At 43.5% G+C, this 21,018-nt stretch overlaps 2 protein-coding genes across 3 annotated transcripts; one reads left to right on the forward strand and one right to left on the reverse strand.

The window, feature by feature from the left end:
- Window positions 1-712: 712 nt before the first annotated feature.
- Window positions 713-13,344, forward strand: LOC115750396 (ethylene-responsive transcription factor 12). 2 transcript variants are annotated; one of them, XR_007197872.1, is made up of 2 exons: window positions 713-1,434; window positions 13,324-13,344. XR_007197872.1 is itself a non-coding variant. In XM_030687714.1 (1 exon), exon 1 carries the CDS (start codon window positions 790-792, stop codon window positions 1,339-1,341), a length of 552 nt encoding a protein of 183 aa, XP_030543574.1. In that variant the 5' UTR covers window positions 713-789; the 3' UTR covers window positions 1,342-1,545. The 2 variants fall into 2 exon arrangements, 1 of the variants encoding a protein (XP_030543574.1); XM_030687714.1 differs by lacking the exon at window positions 13,324-13,344 and having other exon boundaries at window positions 713-1,545.
- On the reverse strand, window positions 11,958-13,023 carry LOC115750420 (ethylene-responsive transcription factor 4). The gene has a single exon (XM_030687760.2). It carries the CDS (start codon window positions 12,926-12,928, stop codon window positions 12,257-12,259), a length of 672 nt encoding a protein of 223 aa, XP_030543620.1. The 5' UTR covers window positions 12,929-13,023; the 3' UTR covers window positions 11,958-12,256.
- Window positions 13,345-21,018: the final 7,674 nt, after the last annotated feature.

Below are 21,018 nucleotides of genomic sequence, written 5' to 3' on the forward strand. Positions count from 1 at the left end.
GTTAGGCCACGGACATTCCAAGTAATAGCGACCACGCAGCATGATCGACCAATCATAATTGCTGCATTTGATGATTCTCGTACTATCGAAAGCATCCGTGTGCGCATCTTACTTTTGATTGATTGGTCATAGAATACGACTCTATCGTGTAATATACTCATTTTACTTCTTAAATATTAAACTTTCATGCATTGACAATGGGCAAATAAGAGACTCAAAAGATTGAAGGAATTCGGAAACGACATGACTCGATTCATTAATAGATCCATTATTAGTTATTCGTTACAGAAAACAAAATGTTTCATTTTGTCGCTATATTTTGGTAAATTATCAATAAACGGCTAAAAAGCATAATAAGAACAGCATAATCCAATCATAGGTAGCACCACGAATGGGTCGAAAAGGCGCGACCCGACAAAGTAGTGGCCCGGCCAGCCATAACCACCGTGCTCGGGACGGTGGCAGGCTGGGCGGGGCCGGTTCGGCTCTGTAAATTACTGGACCATTAGCAAAACGAAGTGGTGGAAATGGCGGAGGAAATGGACTTTGGGCTGCTTCGGACGACGTTTCGTGTTATAAAAACCAAGGCTGATTGCCGTCCCACCCGACGATTACGGGTGCGGACTGCACGTGGGTCCCGCCCTTCTTTCCCTTTTTATACGCCCCCACACTCTCTCTCCCCCACTATTTCTTCTCCCCCCCCCCCCCCACATCTCTCTCTCTCTCTCCATCAATTGCTGCTGTAGTTCTCCCTCCGCCGCCGCCGCCTCCTCCTCCTCCTCCTCATTCATGTCGTCGCCGTCGTCGGCGCCTCGGGAGGGCCACTACCGGGGCGTCCGCAAGAGGCCGTGGGGGCGCTACGCGGCCGAGATACGCGACCCCTGGAAGAAGACCCGGGTCTGGCTCGGCACCTTCGACACCCCGGAGGAGGCTGCCCTCGCCTACGACGGTGCTGCCCGCAGCCTCCGCGGCTCCAAGGCCAAGACCAACTTCCCCCCTCCTCCTACTCCCGCTCCCCCTCCTCCCTCCGCCGCCCTCTCCCTCGACCTCAACCTCCCCTCCGACAACCACCCCCGTTGGCCCCCCACCTCGCCCCACCACCACCACCACCACCTCCACCACCACCGGCGGTTCGTCTTCAACGAGTTCCTCCCTGCCGCGGTCCTGACCTGCGGCGACGGCGGCGTCAAGCGCGAGGTGACTGTCGTCGGCGGCGGCGGAGGCGGAGGCGTAGGAGTCCCGGTGCTGGCGGCTGAAGGGCCCGTCGGAGCGTCGTTCCTGGGGATGGCCACGCGCGGACTGCCCATCGACCTGAACGAGCCACCTCCGCTATGGCTGTGAAGTCATTACCATGTTTTCTCCTCCCTCACCTCCATTTTTTCCCTACTATCCCATCTGTCCTCATCAGAGCTAGAGCGAGAGAGAGAGAGAGAGGAGGGGCCAAAAAAGAAAATTCGGAGTAGACGAAGCCCTTTTCTTGTAAATACATTTCTCTTTTGTGGTTCCTTCCCACGTGGAAAACAACCGGCGATTTTTTCTTCGTTACTCGTTTGCTTAGACAGCTGGAAATCTAATCTAATCTACACAGTCCCGGTCGTCCCTTTCCTTACTCGCGATCCTACCAGGTCGGGCCGAACGGCGACACCGGCAGCACCCGTGCCGCGCACGCGCCGCGACGGGAGAGCGTGGGACGGCGGCCCGCTGCCGCGGGGACAATGGAAAAGCGTACGAGGAAGCAAGCGTGTGCGCTTTTTCATTTTTCATTTTTTTAAATTAACAATTGAAAAAAAAAAAAAGGCGATCTAATCGGATAAATAGATAGACAGATCTATTAGGGATCCAGCTTCCATGTTTTACGATTATTATTATTTTTTATTTCGCATTATTTTTTGAGTTCGTGGACATGGGGAGGTGTCCAGAAGCCGCGGGGGGGGTGGGAGCGCGTGGGTGCGACGCTCGGGCAGTGCTGCCCGAACCCCATGGTCGAGGGGGATTAATCTAATTCTATTTAATTCCGAACGTGACATCATCCGTCCGGTGGGGTCGGGGGATTTGTTTAGCGAGACGTGGGGGAGTGACGTGATGGGAGATAAAGCGGCTTTTAATTAATTTGATTTAACTTAACTCCCTTTGATTTGATTTAATTAATTAATTAAAAAGGGGTCGTTGTTTGTTGGGGTGCGTTTGTCAAGGAAATGGGGCGCCGCTGCTCTTGTGCCGGCTTTGGGGTCGCTGTCTCGCGTCCGCCCGCTCTGCTTTTCGCTTCGGAATCCGTGGGGGAACTTGGTTTCGGGTTTCCCCCGGTTTCGGACCCTCCATTTAATGCCCCACCCCACTCACCCACCAATTTTCCATTTATAAAAGTTTATTACCGATGATGTAATTCATATTTTACTCGAGGGGTTTTCACTTTTCACCATTCGCCCCCGTCGGTAATTGTCGAATTAAGAGTGAATAAGATCTTTCGCGGAGAACTTCTTTCGATCTCGCCAAGCGCAACACTGTAATTACAAGGAAACCGAAAACAATAGATCGAGAAATTTCATGGGTAGTTTTCCCCTCTCTTTTTTTTTCCCCCTTTTTACGAGTATAAGAGATTAATTAAATGGGCTATCGAAAAGTAATGATTCGCGACGTGAAAATATTGTATATGATGCCCGGAGCTTTTTATCGTGGCAAATGTACACGTAGTTCGATTTTGGAAATCTGTCTTACCACGCGTGATCTTTCATTATTCAAACTGCACAATGAAACCCAAAGCGGGTTTTGATGAAGCCGATTTACTAGTCCGCCGTGCTGCCCAAATTGGAAGATTGGGACAAAATGACCTCTCCATTTTCAATGAAGACATATGGAGAAATCTAGCCGAGCATAAATCGAACAGAACCGAAACGTATGATTCGAACCAAGCAACTTATAAAGGCGGTTCAAGTCGGGTCGCCTCAATTGGGCCCAGCAAAGGAGGTTTTTGTCCTTTCACATGACCCCGATCCAGTCCCTTCCCACACGACCATTGTCTGTCCAAAAAAGTAAAAGGAAAAAATGAGAATGTTTAAACAACCTTGGCTCTGACCCAAAAAAAAAAAAAAAAAAACCATCCTTGGCAATTATTAATTAATCCGAACAGCCCATGGGATGTTGGACGGCAAATGGGGGCAGTACTTTAGTTAAAGAAAGGGACAGGCGATAGAGATTGTTAGCATAAATCCTATCAAAGCGCGGACGAGTTTGTCACCTTTTGGATCAACACGATTCCCTCTGGGCCTTCAATAATGGGGAGGGGGTGGTGGCCTTTTTCGTGGACGGCTCGCTTTTTCGCATTTATTAATTTGAAAAAAATATATGATCTCTAAAATTTTAATTTGACCAATATGACTTACGAACTTTAGTTCGATGTGCAACTTGGTCCATGAATTTTCGAATTATTAGATGCAATCCCCGAACTTGTTGAAACATGTTCAACTCGGTCCCTCAACTATAAAAAAAATCCAATGTTGTCTATGAACTTGAATTAATGGAATGACTATATTGTATTAAGTTTAACGTGTGTTCCAAAAGGTCGGGAACCATATTGGTCAAATTAAAAATTCAGGGACCACATTACATATCGAGCTAAAGTTCAAGGATTATATCGGTCAAATTAAAAGTTCGGAAACCACATTGTACATTGAGTGAAAGTTCATGGACCATTTATGTTGCTATCCCAATTAATTTTTTTTTTCTGAAAGAATTATCAATTCTAGCGAGTTAAATTTTTGAAATTCGGTGTTCGTCCCCGAAATTATTCAATGCACCCTCGAGCAAAAAAAAAAAAAAAAGGTATCCTCTCAACGAGGGAGGGCGGGGTTAAATCGTAAAAATTATGGAATTTTTATTGCAAAATTTCTTATCGACATGGATCAGTAATTTCCTCTTATCTCTCACTAATGTTGATATTGAAACTTGAATCTATTCTATCCTTACAGATAAAACTTACCCCAAAAAAATAAAAATTTAACTGATCAACATCGAATGGGAGCGCGTTTATTGTGTGCTTAGGAAACGCAGGATCGGTGGGACCCACTGGATTGTAGCGACCGTGGTCCTCCTCACTTTGAATTTTATATCAGCGTTTTTTATTTTAATCGTTTTATTAACTAATTTATTTAATGCCCTTGAAATTTGTCGGATTATTGTACGGAGCGATAATTTAAAAAAAAATTGGGGGAAAATAAATTGATATGTAAAATAGGAGAGAAGCCTACACGAAACCGCGTCCGCTTCCTCGCGTCATCAGAAGACCGAGAGATCATCAGAGTCGTTCATCAGAAGACGCAGCGGCGGAAATCAGACGGCCGTGGGGTCATCATCACTCACCGTTGATTTTGACCTGCTCTTCGCTTCGGTCCCCACCCCCCGGGCCGCCCGCCAGCCCGCTCCCACTTTCCTTGACTCCTCGTCCCAACCATGCTTTGCTTTCCATTTTCCCTAAAAAGCATTTCGAAAGAGATTTTTAAAAAAATAAAAATAAAAACTAAAATCCCACTAAGATAATTTCTCCTTTGTCTATCACCACTTGCCATTCAAAAGGTTCAAAGCAGAAAAAGCTCACAGCTGTAACTTTCTCGAGACGTTTACCAATCGGGAGGCCTTTCCACACGAGATAAGTTGCAGCCGGTCGGTGCTTAGGTTGATTTCGAGCATCCCCGCGTGTTCCAGACTTTGACATCTTCAAATCTTTTCGCCGGTTTAACACTTTTTTCTACGGAACCGGATTTTTATTTGACGCGGAGAATCACGTTCTTTTAAAGACATATGCGAGTATATTTGACTTTTTAAGTTACCCGAGTTTTTGTTGACTCTTTAAAATTTTATTTGTCTTTGTGAATCATGTTAACAGATGTCCTGAACATTTGTTAAACACGCTTGGGGTTCGCTTGTTTCGCAAAAAACTCAAGATTTAAAAAATTATATTTCGAAAAATGGTTGGTTGTATCGCTTAAAAATATGAATAAATGAAAAATATTTCCATTGCCCACGAAAATATTTACGCATAAAATGTTATTCATAATGAAATGTTTTTCTGTTGGGTAGTTTTTTTTAAGTAGTATAATCAATTATTTTCGAAAAATATTTTTCAAAATCTTAAGTTTTTGAAATGATTCAATCAGCAAAATATCAATTTTTTTTTTTTTTTGGGGGTCAAAGCAAAATACCAATTTGCTGGGTGGTTTTTATGACGTGGCAGTGGCCCCCGTGAGAGACAGGGTGGGGAAGCAGCATCGTCGCCGTGTGGTCCTACAATCCAAATTCGCCAAAAAAGTCGCAAAGTGCTGCGGCATGGCCGATCTGGCCCGCTGTCCACGTGGCGGGAGAAGAGGAGGGGGGGTCGTTTTCCGTCCCGCGAATCTGCGGGGCCCGCCCCCCGCACGACCGAATCTGTCGGCAGCAGAGGCGTCACGGCGGTCTAACGTCCCAGAAAACACGGACACGTATTTTTCCCCCAACGTTAAACAGAATTAGATAAAAAATAAATAAAAAATTCGGCAGAAACGGGGCTGCCTGTCTGCTCGTCTTGTCGTTTTCCAGAAGGTCCGGGTGTGGCCGTCGTCACTCGGAGCCGCCTCCGCCTCCGCCTCCTTCTCACGCGCAGTCGCTCGCACACGCGCGCGCACGGAGCCGCGTGGGAAAGCTTCGGCGTCCTCGTCCCTCGCGTCGCGTCATCATCAATCATCGCGGCCGGGGATCACAGAACTCATGCAATGTGCATGACATGACCGGCACCATGGATGGCGTCGCCATCATCGCCACCACCATCATCGCCACCACCATCATCACCATCATGGCGGGCAACCACAACTCATCGTGGCCGTCCATTTTGGGCGCCGCTGCCTATATTTTGATGGCGATGCCTCGATGACGGAACCAATTTTGGGCTCTGGAAGTTTGACCGGCTCTTGACACTTCCTAAAATGCGCTTTTGCTTCGCTTTGATTCGGTTTTTTTTTCTTCCAATTTACGAAATGGACCCTAAAGAAATTGTTTCAATATTTACTTAGTTTTCTTCGATTATAAAAAAAAAAAAAAACTCGATGTCAAATTTCCAGTGAAAATCTCGATTAATATAAAAGGAAAATTTTACATCAACTTATTTTGATGTCCTACACTTGCGAGAGGCATGGTCGTCAAGAGGATCATAAGTAAAATATTTATGTTTTAGTTCGCTCAAAGATCATCAGCGATTGTCGACCAGATAATATTGATTAGAAAATCATATCCGCGATTGCCCAAGTTACACTATATGGGAAATAATTATAAAAATTTGCATGCGGGAATAATTATATTGACCAAAAGAAAATTCCTTGCTTGCACCTCCAAATCCAATGAATGTGCTGTCTCTAGTCAATAATATAATTGGAAATTCGTGCGGATTGAATTATCAAATTCGCGTGGACACGGTGTCTTGTCGTGCGAATTCGGCATCCATTATTTTAAGAAAAACATTTGTTAAATTTTTTTTATATCTTGTGTGAAAAATAATCATTTTTAATAGACGAAATCGATATCCACTGTTTTGTCAAGCTGTTTTCATTTAACTCAATGCAAAAAAAAAAAAAAAAAGGGAGCACTAAATAAAAAATAAATGGATAAATGCCTTGAAAGTCCTAAAACTTATCATGAAAGCACAATCGGTCCTAAAACTTTCAGAAAGTTCAATCAAGTCTTGGTATTGATTAGAAAACCAGATTCGAAAGGACTTGATTTTACCAATTTGATAAATTTTAAGACCGATTGCACTTTTAGAAGTTTCGGGACTCAATTGTATTTTCTGTTAGGTTTTAAGATTTAATTACACCTTTTAAAATTTTTTAGGACTACATTGTACTTTCATAACAAGTTTTATGACTTCTAACGTATTTATTCCAAAAATAAATAGTTGGTGGGATCTTACCGAATATACACGAAGCGACCGCCACTAAATAAGAGTGGCCATGTTGCTGCCGGCGCTTCCGAAGTTTATTTATTGACGAATTATCATTTAACCACAAATTAAATCACTAGAATAGGAAATCGGCTTCTCAATGATTAAGGGGACGTTCGCATTCCTGTCGCCTCCATGGCCGCCGCATCCTCTCAATCTAGAAAAGCAAAACTAGTCATTCAATGTCAATAGGGCAAAAAATGGGACACGGGTAGTTCGGCAAGCTATGTCTAGAAGATTCGATATGGGGGCCGGAAATTTTCGAGTAGGACCGTGCGATCGTAATCTCGTGAAAAGTGAGATCCACTCGACACGTTACCATCCAAACTTAATCGTCCGGCGAGCACAAATTGCCGGGGAGTGAGCAATCAGGCCGATTCAGTTTGAGAACCGAATAGAAGCGCGCTTTTTCCAACCTATTAATGGCTTGTTCACACTGAGACTCGAGGCAAAAGAATTTGGAAGCCCACTTTGTTCGGTTCAATTCCGCGTGGATTGCGAATCGGTTTAAAGTCAACCCTAAATCTCCTCTATTTAAAACGCTTTTCACATTTTTTTTGGTATTATATTTATTTTTCATGAATGATTATTTCATTATAAGTACAATTAAATATGATTAATTCACAAAAACTAATCAAATAGAAGAAAAGGTTGCTCGGTTTGCTGGGGCGACTCTAGAATCGGCCGGTTCGGTGTCGTGCCGATTTTTGGGTCGATCGGTTCGGTTCTTGATTCAAAAAATAGGAAACCCACTCCAACACGGTAGGTTTTAGATTCTCGATGAGGAACCGACCGCCCTTATAAACTACGTGCGGCTTCGACGATCACTTTGCTCGAGAAAATATAATTTCAAAATCGATGTATTTTATCATTTACTTATAAAAAGCTAACTATTTTAACAAGAGTTAGAAAGACGAGAAGAATTTGATGATTAACGGAGAAAGAAGGGGAGGTTTTTTTTAATGCCCTTTCATAGAATACTTTGGAGTAAAAGGGTGTGCAAACCGCGGGCTCGACCAGGTCCCACCAAACTCGCTAAACCAATGTTTCTCCTAAGTCTATACGACAATTATTTGCGCCGTACCGAACCAAAACCACAAAAAAAAAAAAATACAAATTCATTTTATTTTTGCAAATTTTTTTCGATTATATTAATTTAATCACGATTAAAATAGGAAGCGAAATCTGCTCCACAGATACGCCGACCAAGTCGTGGGCCCCACCGAAAGCGGCCGCCGCGCTTCCCCCCCCAACTTTCCTCCCCTCCCACCATTGGGCCCCACTGCTGTCTCCCTCCTTTTGCGCCCACCTTGAAAAAAAAAAAAAAGCGGCAAATGATTTTTTTTTACCCTTTCCATTTGGTAGGAGAAAACGTTTTTCTTGACGGTTAGACCGACCACTTTATCTGATTGCAAAGACAAAATAGCCCCTTAATTTCGTATTAAAAAAAACTAAACCTAATAAAATCAAAATTTTAAAATCGATATCTACCCATGGAATTTCTTTTTTTTTTTTTAGTACATCATCGTCTCTGACTTTAAACCCGCACTCAAGAGTGTCAACGGGCCGGGCATAGGCCCGGCTAGAGCCGACCCAAAACTAAACACTACCAAGCTCGACCCGACCCCAACCCTCTTTGGTCCGGGTCGGATCGGTTTTTTTTTTTTGGGTATATCATCGTTTCTGACTTTAACCCCGCATTTATGATGCTAACGTCCCTACCTCTAATCCCTTTACCAGTAAGACCGTTTATCTATTAGCTTTCTACCTCCTAAATGATAATGAATAAATTTATACAAATTGAACGTGCAAAACAGTCGGGCGCACATAGATTTAAGCCCGAATTAAAGAAAAAACCAATAGAACCCGCATCTCTTCATTTGCGCGCTTTTCGAGACCCGATTATCGAATTTCACGTCACTCGTGCATAAGCACGTTTATGTTAATGAGATAATACGATAATTTATGATAAAAGAATATTAGTGATGACTTTAATTTACTTTTGGATAACTGAAATTGTTCCGTCCTTAATTCGAGATTGGATATAAATTAGATACCGCCGAATGTAAAACCTACATAAAACAATCGAGATCAAGAAAAGCAGCTCACGGAAAAAAAAAAATATGGACGGCGATGCTACACGTGCCGTTCTTCTAGGGCATCGCACGACTTTTCGCGGTCAACGCGGGAAATAGACCGGTCCCCCCACCCCGCCTCCTCGACATAAAAAGCCCGCTCGATGTCGATGTCGATGTCGATGTCGATGTCGATGTCGTCCTTCCCCCCTCCCCCCACGCGCTTTCGGTGGGCGTCTGTGTTTCACGCGCCTTGCGCGTTTTTTTTTTGTCCCCACGTGATGAATTTGACGTCCAGGTGCAATAATTATACGGTGGAGAAAATTTGAAGTGATTGGACCATCACCTGGTGGATTTGAAATTAGTAGATGATTTGTGTTAAGATCATCTTTTCTGTTCTTTTTTTTTTTCCTTCTTGTGGTGAGATCAAAATCGCATTCAAGTTATAAGGTAAATGTCGTTCGCTTATAGTGTTATTACTGTGCGACGCTAACCCTTCCGTAAGGTGAATAAATCTCGAGATCAAACCTCCTTTACACTTATTTGTAATTAATTACAAGATATTGCTCCGAGATATGGCCAGTCCAAGTAAAGATGATTGCGGGGTATGTAAGGATTGTTGATTCAGTCTCAACGCGATCCTCGACCCAACACACTACCTAGATAGATTTTTAAATTTGGGTTTTGAAACTCGACAAAGGACGATTTCGTTGCCTACCACTCGTTTCATACTACCTCTCTCTCGTAATCGAAAATCCGCTAGCCTGCCTAGTTAAGTAAATGCTACAGCTTATTCGCTAGATAGAGAAGTAACGGGGAAAATTATCCAAAAAGTCATAACCTTACTGTATTTTTGCCAATTGAGTTATAAACCTTTTAATTATGCTAATTGAGTTTTGTGTATTTTTACGTTTTGCCAATTGAGTTCACCTTGCCAATTTCGACAGAATATCGCTGACACGAGCTCCAGTCATCTTACATGGAATAGCTAATGCTGATGTGGGTAAATTTTTTAATAATTTTTTTGAATTTTTTAATATTGTGTTCTCTTCTTCTTCTTTTTTGTTTAATTTTTTTAAGTTGAGGCCAGGCGAGGGTGCCCTTGACCGAGGTCGGAAGAGAGAAAAGGAAAAAAGAAAAAAAAATAACATATATAATATTGATGTAATATTAATCGTCCATGTCAACGCCGATCGTGCCGCGAACGAATATCCAGCGTCCACATCGGCGATTTTCGATCAACAGTGGCCGAATGGGTTCGGTTGCAAAACGTGAAAAATGTTTGGGACTCAATTGACATAATTAAAAAAAATTATGACTGAATTAAAAAAAAAACGCAATAAGCTTATGACTTTTTGGATAGTTTTTTCGAGAAGTATCAAAATACTCGGGAGAGATTCATTTTTGAGAGTCCAATCGACTTTACCACATTTGAAGCCTCCGTTTCCATCCAGCACGATTCGGCACTAACCCCGTTTCCTTAAATGTACCGTGATGGGTCTGGGAGCTTTTAATAGTCTTTGAAGAATCGTGTGAAGGAAGGTTGGCATTGGCTTGCGTCAAAAGCAATCGCTCCGACCAATTCGTTAAGATCTCTACACGATGACGTCACCTGCCCGTGCCTTTATGACGTCACGAATCACTGGGGTATAGGCCAAGGCTAGTCAATTTGGACCGCTACCAATGACACGATTCTTTTTACCATTGTGGGCATTTGGGTAAATCGAATTTTGACTGGGAAGGGAAGGGAAGGGAAGGGGAATTTAGACTTACTTTTTTGTTGTAAAGATTATTGATTTTGGGTAGGTAAATAATTGGAGCATTCATAGGTACAAGGTGAAGTTGCCACGACTCTCTAGTCAAAAGGGCCAACTTGAAGATGCCATTCCCAAACTAACATGGGTGAAAGAATAGGGTACATATAGAGAAGTTTTTACCGAAATTCGTCGGTCGAAAGAAACGAGATTCGGAGTTAGATCGACTTTTTGATATACGATTGGATTAATTCTTTGAAATGGACCCAAATAAAAATAAGGCCTTTTTTTTTTCTTCTCATTATCGGGAAGAATTCTCGATCGCGAAAACTAAGTATTTTGCTTTGGAACTCGAACGGTGCATGCCGGTTCTTCTTTGGGACTAAGTCCGAGCCCGTTAGGATATTTTATTGTACTCATATTTACTCAAAAGTTTAATCCAATGAGTTATGGGCCAATTTAAATACATTAACTGCTCAACACCACATTAATTATCTGACATGAGACTTTTCTAATCCAAAGGGTTTCGGCTAACAAAGTTGCAAGAGCTTCAAAGAGACTAATAGCCTTTGCCTTTCCATCTTCAGACAAGAGAGCGCAACGCGATTAAGGTAAGGACCGTATCCGCCCCGACTAATTACATTCACCGCAAAAGTTGAACGACAGATTTCCATCCAACAATGTCCGCCGAATCTGCACTGATTTTTGGAGACAAAACTTTTTGACTGTTCTCATTAATAATTAACATTAGAGAATCGCCAACCCCCTCGCTAATCCCGCATTTAATTAATCAAAAGATCATCGCTTAATCTCGAATCTCAGACCTGACCCACCGAAGAGAAGTGGCGCATAACCTGAACACGTAATCTTCTGTGGAGGAAGGGCATTCTCGTCAAATCATATTTCCATGTTTGGAGAAAGAGATAAGATTGTTGACTTATTTTAATATATATATACATTTTTATGGTGGTAATAAGATTGTTGACTGTTGAACGCCGATTAGCTAAGGGGAACATGAAGTGAGGAGCAGAGGTCGAGCCGATCGGCGTCGGCCGGCGACATGCGGATCCGGCGAGCCGAGGTGTTTTTGCCTCTGCGCGAGATATCGAATTTACGAATCGAATCGAGCCGATCCGTCTTGATCGAGCAAGAGAGAGAGAGAGTTAGGATGAAACATTGTTATTGTAATTAATAAGCTACAAACAACGACGAGATAAAACCGTCGGTTTTTTTTTCTCTTCCGTCGCAAAAAAAAAATGAAAAAAGTTTGATCCGATCTGCCTCTATTCACATCGAGATCCGATCCGAGATCAACACCCACCGACAGATCAATCGAACGTTTTCCGATCTAGTTTCCCTTTTTTTTTTTTTTTGGGACTTTTTGTCTAATTTCTTCTAAAATTAAATCGACAAAAAGAAGAACCATCGAGACTAGGTTTCGTCCCTCGAGAACCGGCCGAACCCCGTCAGGCTGACTCCGGCGGAGGCGGCTCGTTGAGATCGAGATACAGCACCCGGGCAGGCATCTGGTTGACGTCGACGACGGCGGAGCACGAGTCGGAGTCGCTCCGAGATCCGTCGGCCGCGCCCCGGTCGAAGATCAGCCGCTGATAGAGCTGGTTGTTCATCGCCTCCGCCCTCGCCATCGCGTCGAAGTAGAAGAGCTGGTACGGCGCGGCGGCCTGGAGCGGGAGCGGGAGCCCGCCTGCGCCCGGGTAGGCGAGGTTGAGATCCGGCGGCTGGGAGTCGGCCATCGGGGCCGCCGGGTCGTGGCCCGACGACTCGACCGTGCTGCTCTGGCTCGGGCTGCGGCTGCAGGCCTTGTTGGTAGCACCCTTCTTGTCGCGGTTGTTGGCAGCGGCCGCTAGGAGGACCGGGTGCTGCTCCGAGGGGAAGGGGAAGTTCGTCTTGGCCTTGGAGCCGCGGAACTCCCTGGCGGCGGCGTCGTAGGCCCGTGCGGCCTCCTCCGCCGTGTCGAAGGTGCCGAGCCAGACGCGGCTCTTCTTACCGGGGTCCCTGATCTCGGCCGCGTACCGCCCCCACGGCCTCTTCCTGACGCCCCTGTAGTGCGCCTCCCTGGCGAGGCTCCTGCCGCCGCCGCTGGCGGCGCCGGAATTCACCTTCTCCTTCATCGCCATTAGGTCGTAGGGATGGATTTCGTTCGGTCTCTTTGCTGAATCTCGAGAGAGAGAGAGAGAGAGAGAGAGAGAGAGAGTTGTTTTGGTGGGGATTGAGTTCTGACAAAGAGACACTGGGAAAGGAGGCATTTTTATAGGCGGCGGAGAGGGTGAGGGTTCGGCGAGTAATTGAAGAGAGAGAGAGAGAGTTGGTCAACGAGGAATTTGACCAGGGCGGCTGTTGCTGGGTGGTTACGTGGCACGAGGACTGTGTCTCACCGATGTGAGGGTATCATTATCACTCCCCCGCGGCTGCTCCTGCTGCCGTAGTGGACGATGACGAATTTATTATTTTTCCTTTTCTTTTTTTTTCTTTTTCCTTTTTAATTTTTCCGTTACGTTTGTTTGGTTTCTAGAGAGAGAGAGAGGGAGAGAGAGAGAGGGGGGGGGAGCAGCTCTCGGATTGCGTGCGGTGGGCGCGGATGTGGACGACCTCTTCGGCGCTCCCCCCTGGCCGGCGCGCGCGTGTCCTGCACCGCCCCGCTTCGCGGCTGGATTTGTTCGTTCCTCGATCCCGACTCATTTTATGCCCCTCGATTCGCTCGCTGGATCCGACGGTCCTGATTATCCGCAGAGAAATTCCTCTCAAATTTTGAGGAGAAAATCTTTCCTAAGCTCTTTTTTTTTTCCCCTTTGCTTCCACTTTATGGGCATCTCATTGTCGAATCCGAAACCTCGCATGCTCCGTTTTCTCCGTCCTCCTCCCTTATCCGGGTTGATCTCATCCGTAGCACGTCATCAAATATTCTAACGATGGCTCAAAAAACCGATCTCACAAGTCGAATTTCGCTACGTCAGGTGTCCACGTCCGGGTGGCGGGTGCACGTAACTGATCTCACAGGTCGAGCATCCGCTTTCGTCCAGATCGATTTAACCGTCCGCTTTTGTAGAAATGGGTCATCGGATGATTCTGAAATAAGAGGAGCAGCATCGCGAGAAAATAACTTGCGATTGACATAACATAATCGGTCGTTAGCACTGCTCTCGCGGCACGCGTGTCAATTAATTTTCCTGCTTGAATTCCGATACCCTTTTTGTCGTAACATTGGTTGATTTCTTCACGTGCACCACGTTGCGGAATCTCCGCACCACATACGACCTTTTCCCCCAAGGCCACTTTCAATCAATTACCCGGTTTCGACCCCAAAATAAATAAAATAAAATAAAATAACTTACTCGGTGGGCCCCGGCGCGTGTGTTTTAGCTGTTGGGGGCGAGGCGCCTTTGTGGGGGAGGAGAACCGGCAGCTGGCTACGGCCGGTGGAATCGAGTGCAGGTGGGGGGCGGTGTATGGGAATTTCACGCGCTCGTAAGCTAAATGCCGTGGGGACACGAACCTGTCGTGTCGCTCACCGCGTGCATTTATGGCACGTGCTCGAGAACTTGAGGGCGTCCTTGCGACCGCGCGCGTGTCGCTCGGTGGTTCTTCGACGTTTCGTTCTCCCCGTCGTCGTCCCGCGCATTTCCGGTTCAATGTCATGATGGCCATAGTCCCCTTCCCGCGGGGACCGCTCCGGCCCACACCGGTCGGAGCAGCCCTGGGAGAGACTGAGAATAGGATCCGACTCACCCATTAATCACCTCCACTCTTTATTCTACGCGTGGCGTGATATGGGTTCATACTTGATCGAGCCACTCTAGCACAGGACGATCCACGATCAGACCCTACTGGCGAGATTTGCCACGACACCACCCTGCATGACCCCATTCATATATTTTGTTGTTGTTGTTTCTATAGTTATTATTTTTTTCTTCATATTTCAAAGTTTGTGGTATGGAGTGTTTTGTTTTGTATATTCTACGTAACAAAAAAGGAAAAAAAAAATCTTGAAATTTATTCGGAGATGAACTTTGGAGGTGACAACAATTTACTAATTTGAAGTAATTTAATTTTTTTTCACTTTTTTAAAAATCAATTTCCTTACATGAAAAATTTGGCCTCGTGGGGATTTGCATTACTATGCAAAGGAAGGATGCGGCGAATAAGGCCGAAGTTCAAGGTACGGGGCGGGGCGGGACTTGGCTAAAAGTCTTGGCCACGAGTGAGCGCTTCCGCGACCTCGAACAGATCCATGCGAAGGGCCCTGACAGCCTTGCTCCTGTGACGGGCGATGATCGCCCAGGGACCTTTTCGGCCTAAAGTTGTAAAAAAACAAAGAAAGAAAGTAATATTAAAAAAAAATTATAAAACTTTAAAAGTTATATAATTTCTCAATGTCAGCATCGGTCGTGCCCGTTGGATGGTTGTCATCCATATCGTTGATTTTCGGTCAAAATTTTTTTATGATAGATTGCATTGACAAATCATAAAAAAAATTTATGATTTAATTGATACAATTGTCAATAGGCATGCAGCCCTACTGGTAAAGGAATTGTGAGGTGGGGACGTTAGTATCATAAGTGCCGGGTTCGACTTTCGCATTCTATAAAGTAGAGAATAAAAGTGAAAATTGAATTAACAATTAAGCTTAGGACTTTTTCAGCTTTTCCTGTCATGTGAGTAGTCTATGAAAAATGAATCCATGTACATTGTCACTCTCCATTTCGAGCAAAATAAAGAATACCCTTCTGACAAAACAATGACGAATATTTTAAGTATGCGACCATAACCATATTCTCCAAACCTTTGTATATCTTCAATAAGAAAATCTGCAAAGTTGCAAAGCAAGAGGTCACTTTAAAATCAAACGATCATTAAATTTAAGACTAAGGGATCCTAAAATTAGAAGCTACGCGTGAAGGAGTATTTGTTTGCAGAAAAAAAAATGCAGACTAAAACTAATTTTTGCTTTTTGGCTTACAAAATTACAGAGAAAAGAATAAAAGAAGTGCTAAACCTACTGCATTAGTGCCAATTTAGTCATAAACCGTTTAATTAGGTCAATTCAGTCATAAACCTTTTGTATTTGTGCCAATTGCGTCCACTTGGCTAATTCGATTGAAAATTGCTGATGTGAACGTTAGTCATTCTACGTGGTACGGTCGGTGTTGACGTGAATTTTGAATAAATTTTTTAATTTTTTTCTTTCTATTTTTATTATTTCATTTTGGCTAACTTGCCCTCATTGGTCGCGCCAAGGCCGGCCCTCGCCGATCGTGCCAAGGCTAGCAAGCCTCGCTATATTTGGGTGAGGGTGCAGGCGAGGGCCATCAAGCCCTAACTAGATCGGGGCGAAACCATCGCGGTCGCAGGTGAGGTGGCCCTAGCCTAGGGCTTTTGCTGCCCTGTCGGTCATGGGCGTGACGGCTCTTGCCGGCTAGAATGAAATGAAAAAAAATGAAAAAATAATTAAAATAATAAATTAAAAAATATCTAAAAATGTCCACATCGATGCCGGTCACTCCACGTAGAAAGGTTGGCGTTCGCTTGGCAATTTTCTATTAAAATTGACCGGATGGACTTAATTGGCATAAATGCAAAAAGTTTATGATTGAATTGACCGAATTAAAAGGTTGAGAACCGAATAGATTTAAGATTTTTTTTTTTATACTTTTCCCAAAATTACATGAGTAAATCTTAAGTTTTTTGGAAATGAGTAAGGGCAGTTTTGTATGGCGTATTGAGCAAGGCCAAGCCTCGCTAGGTTTGGCGAGCTCGAGCTCTCTCGGGGGAGGTAGAAAAAAGAAAAAAAAAAAGAAAAAGAAAAAAATTGATTTTTTTTTTCCTAAAATAAAGTTATGAGATTAAAATTATTTTCCAAATGAAACCAAACACCAAAAAACGTTTTTGGTAACATATAACCAAACAAATTGTTTTCTCAAAAAATTCTTTTTCATGGAGTTTTTCGTGAAACTCGTGGAAAACAATTTTCAAAAAAAGATTTTCTGAATTTTTCAGAGTTTAATTCACATAAAATAATTTTGTTATAGAAAATATTTTCCACCAATGAGAAAAACACATTCAAAAGTGAAGAAAATGGTTTCCTCTTCTTAGCTTTCCTTTCTTTCTTTTTATTTTCCTTTCTTTTATTTTTGAATTTTGTAATAATTTTTTCTTCTTTCTTCATCTTGTCATTGGCCATGTAGGATGGCCGAGTCCACATAGACAATTTCCGGCGATGCAGAAAATGAAATGAGATTTTCCTTATCAAACGATGGAAAATATTTTCCGATTCATTTTCAAGTCTTGGTCAAACACCGAAAAATATGATAATTTTTTTTTTTGAAAAATAACGTCTCCGAAAATATTTTCCAAAACCTGTTCCGTTTTTTTCGCAAGACAAACGGAGCCTTAATCGAGCTTATGTAACACCGATAGGGCCAATAAGCTCGGTCGCTCGAGATCAAGCTTTAATCTGCTCATGCTGCGCAAGACGAATCCGAAAAGAGGGAAGAAGCCTTCGGATCTTCGGAAGGACTCAATTCAAAACCCTAGTTTAGGCACTAATCCCACACGCTCTCGATCACTGAGTCAGTCCATTACCATTATTACACTCCTCTGATCTCTTTACAAGCGTGCAGCGATCTGGCGCGTCGCAGGTGTGAACGGTTGACGCCATGAATGGCCGGCTGGCTGGCTCTGGTACAAAGTCAAGGGACGCGAAGCAGCATTGCGTGTGTTGACCTTGACCTTCACATCAAACCATATTTAATATGTCTCCCTTTTTACCCCCTTTGTTTTTTGGTTGGACTCGGCTTGGAGACGTCGGACTGAGGAAAAACTTCAGAAGCGGACGAGGGCTTTTTCAGGAGCATAGCCATGATTTCAGAGCCTTCTCTCCGTGGAAACCCTAGAACGATTCTTCTGTGTTCTTTGACTGGTCGTCGATGATGCAGATGGTGGGCTTCGTCTGTACAGTCTTCTTTAGCTTTCGTCTTCTTCGATCTGTAGGGATGGGGTCCTGCGCCCAAGTAGAAGTGGGCCTCGAGTTGCTGTTCTGTATTAGTATCGTTGGAAGTTTCTTATTTTACTCAAAAAATGATAGCGCTGATGTGCAATTCCCATTGATTTATGCGTGTGAAAACGTCGCGATCCAACATACCTATCAGAGCCGCTAGAAAGGACAGAGTGATTACAACCTTGGGCCAGCCGGCATGCGGTTTGGGAGGAGTAGCCGTTAAGGAACAAGATCGTGGCATCGTAAGATGAGATGTCAAACGGGGTGGGTCGGATCGAATACGGTCCTACTCATATTGATCAATTTAATCCGTTTTGACCCAATTTCATGCAATACAAACTTAACGACTCATACCCCGACCCGTAGTACTTAAACATTTCTATATTTAATCAAATCCTAGAATACTTGTTTCTTATAATTTGATAAAAAAAAACGATATTGCTAAAACATTTTTGTACGATACAAATTTAATTTCTTTTAATTTTTTTAAAATGTATTTTTTTTTATGTTTATTATATTTTCTCTTTTCTTTTTTTTCTTTCTTAGTTTTTTTCCTCCTTCCTCCTTCATCCTTCATTCGTCAACTGCAGGGTTTCGACGATCGGCGGCAGCTTGGTAATCGGCAGTGTCGAGGTCGCCGGGATCCCGACGAGCACAAGCTCGCCCGATGTCGGCAACCTAGAGCTCACCGATGGCCGTTGTGGTGAAGTAGGCGAAGGTAGGGGGAACAGGAGGAAAAAAGAAAAACGAAGAGAACCAAAAAAATAAAAAATAAAAAAGAAATAAAACAGAATAATAAATTATTAACAAATTAAAATTTTTTAAAAATATTTTTCAAAAAATTATATATAACTCACTTAAGATAGTTATCTTAACAAACTCATTTATGATTTATTTAAAACCCATTTAGGATTGAAGGAGCAATAACCCGTATTTGGATGGTCATGGACTTATCTCATCCTAAAAGTTAGTTCAAAGGACGAAGTTTTTAAAACTAGCACCTTTCACATTTCACCACCGATGTGGGTTAGCCCCCACACTTAATTGAATTCTTATGTCCTTCGGTAGATAGTAAGTTGAAGCCGAAAGCTCATGGCAGATTCTTTTCAGCTCTGCCTCTTCTACTTCTATGGTTAAAGCAAAGTGAGGTTTGGCATTTCTCTGGTCTGTGCAGGCTCTATCTGGAAGAATTTAAAGCAAAGTAATTGCTGCTAATCATGAGATTATTATGTAAATCATCCAAAAAGGGACAACAAATCTTCTCCGAACAGGAAAATTCTGGCTGCATGAAAGGACAGCTTCCCGCCGGACCGATTCTCTCGCAGCACATCTAATCTGTAGTGTACATACAACAAATTTACAATGGGTAGGAAAAGAACCGGATTCTGTTCCCTCAGTTTAATCACAGCAGCATCATCATCGAATCTTCTGACAATATCGTCAACAAAGAACACTTGGCCTTTGCCGAAATCCTTCCACCTTTCTATACACATCTTGGCTCCGGTCACCACCCAATATCCAGGAGGGTCTTCCGGTCACCTCTCTGGTGCGATCCGATTCAGTGCCGCGCTAAAACTCGTGCTGATGAACGACGAAAGTAACCCCGATTTACAAGATAGGCTCAACGGTCCATCCCATTCGGATCTCCGGATCTTTGCAGACCGCACCATGGAGAATCCTAACCGGAGGAACAGAGCCTTCTTCATGCCTAAGAACTTAACTTCCAGCCAGGCCTTGGTCACGACTGCGGCGGAATCATTGGTCTGCAAGCCGATGTAATGAACATCCGCTGTGCAAACGCACGAGAAGATGCTCCACTTGACGGGTCCAAAGATTGCTCGTTCGTTCCGATCATGGGCACCGCTCATAAGTGAGCAACCATTGAGCAAATTCGAGCGAATAAAACATTCTCGAGCAACATCAATGCTAGTTATAGGCACGAAGAACCCTCTCCTTGCCCACGTTGTGAGATAAGTTTGTATTAAATGGGACTTCATCCCCACAATTCTAGCTGAATCCTTTTTGACCTCGCCATTAAGAAAGTTAACTAATGGGAATGGACGCACATTCACGAAAGGAATAACACCGGCTCCAATAGCTCTTGAAATTTTATGGACTCACGATCAAACTATCCCAAAAACTCAAGCTGTTGGATGAAAGCGTAACTCTAATATCCGGACCTCCGTTTAATGTTCCGGAGAGACTACTAATTTTGCCAAATGGCAATCCAAATGCAAACCTAACCTTAGCTAATACACGTGCCCTATTGCCCTACTCTACGGCATTACAAGATGGGCCTGGAGTCCATTAAATTTGATCGGGCGTGTCGCAGCCTCGCAGGTGTGAACGGCGTGCCCCAAACAAAGCCGAGGGACGCCAAACAGCACGAGCGTCACGTAGCCGCCACTCCACTCTCCCCGCGTGCCGTGACCTTGACCTTTACATCAACCGTACATTCAATATGTTTGCTTGGGACTCATGGGGACAAAAGGTTTCAGACTTCAACAAAATTAGGAGCCTTTCGAAGCGTCTTTGACTGGTGGGACATTGCTAGCTGCAACTAACGAGATTTGACTAACGAAACCACGTTCCCGTCCGTTTGTTTCGCTGAAAATTTCTTGTCCCCGAAAATTTGTTTTTGGGAATTTCAGCTTTAGAAGAACCAAACCGTTTTCTAGTTTCTGTTGGTGCTGAAATCAAGTTGGAAAAATTGATCTTATGCTGTTTGATAATACTATAATTCGATATCGATACCGTGCGTCGATGAAAATGGCACGTGATGACCGAGAAATGGAATTAACATCTTCTCTCTTTATTCTGTAATTTATCAAAATAACAAGAATTACAAAGACATCGAGAATTTTTTTTTCAAGGAAAACATATTTGTAAATATTGCCTCTTGGGATGTAGAAGAACATGAACATTAATGAACTGTACTTAGGAGATGCTAGACAAGTTTATGGAAAAAAAGAAAAAAAAGAAGAAGATGAGAAGTATTGAGAAAAAGAAAGAAATCGATGAGAGATAGAACATACACATAAATGGACTTATCCTTCTCACTTGGACGCGCTGCACGAACACAGGAAAAATGATTTCTTTCTTATCAAAAGATGAATTCGTTTTTCCCCCAATCGAAGCTTGTTGCTTTAAATCCATGGAAAACACTTCCCTAGTTCTTCATGAATCAAATGCCTGAAAGTTCGAAAACTAGTT

This window comes from Rhodamnia argentea, chromosome 3, assembly GCF_020921035.1.
Source record: "Rhodamnia argentea isolate NSW1041297 chromosome 3, ASM2092103v1, whole genome shotgun sequence".
Taxonomy (NCBI): domain Eukaryota; kingdom Viridiplantae; phylum Streptophyta; class Magnoliopsida; order Myrtales; family Myrtaceae; genus Rhodamnia; species Rhodamnia argentea.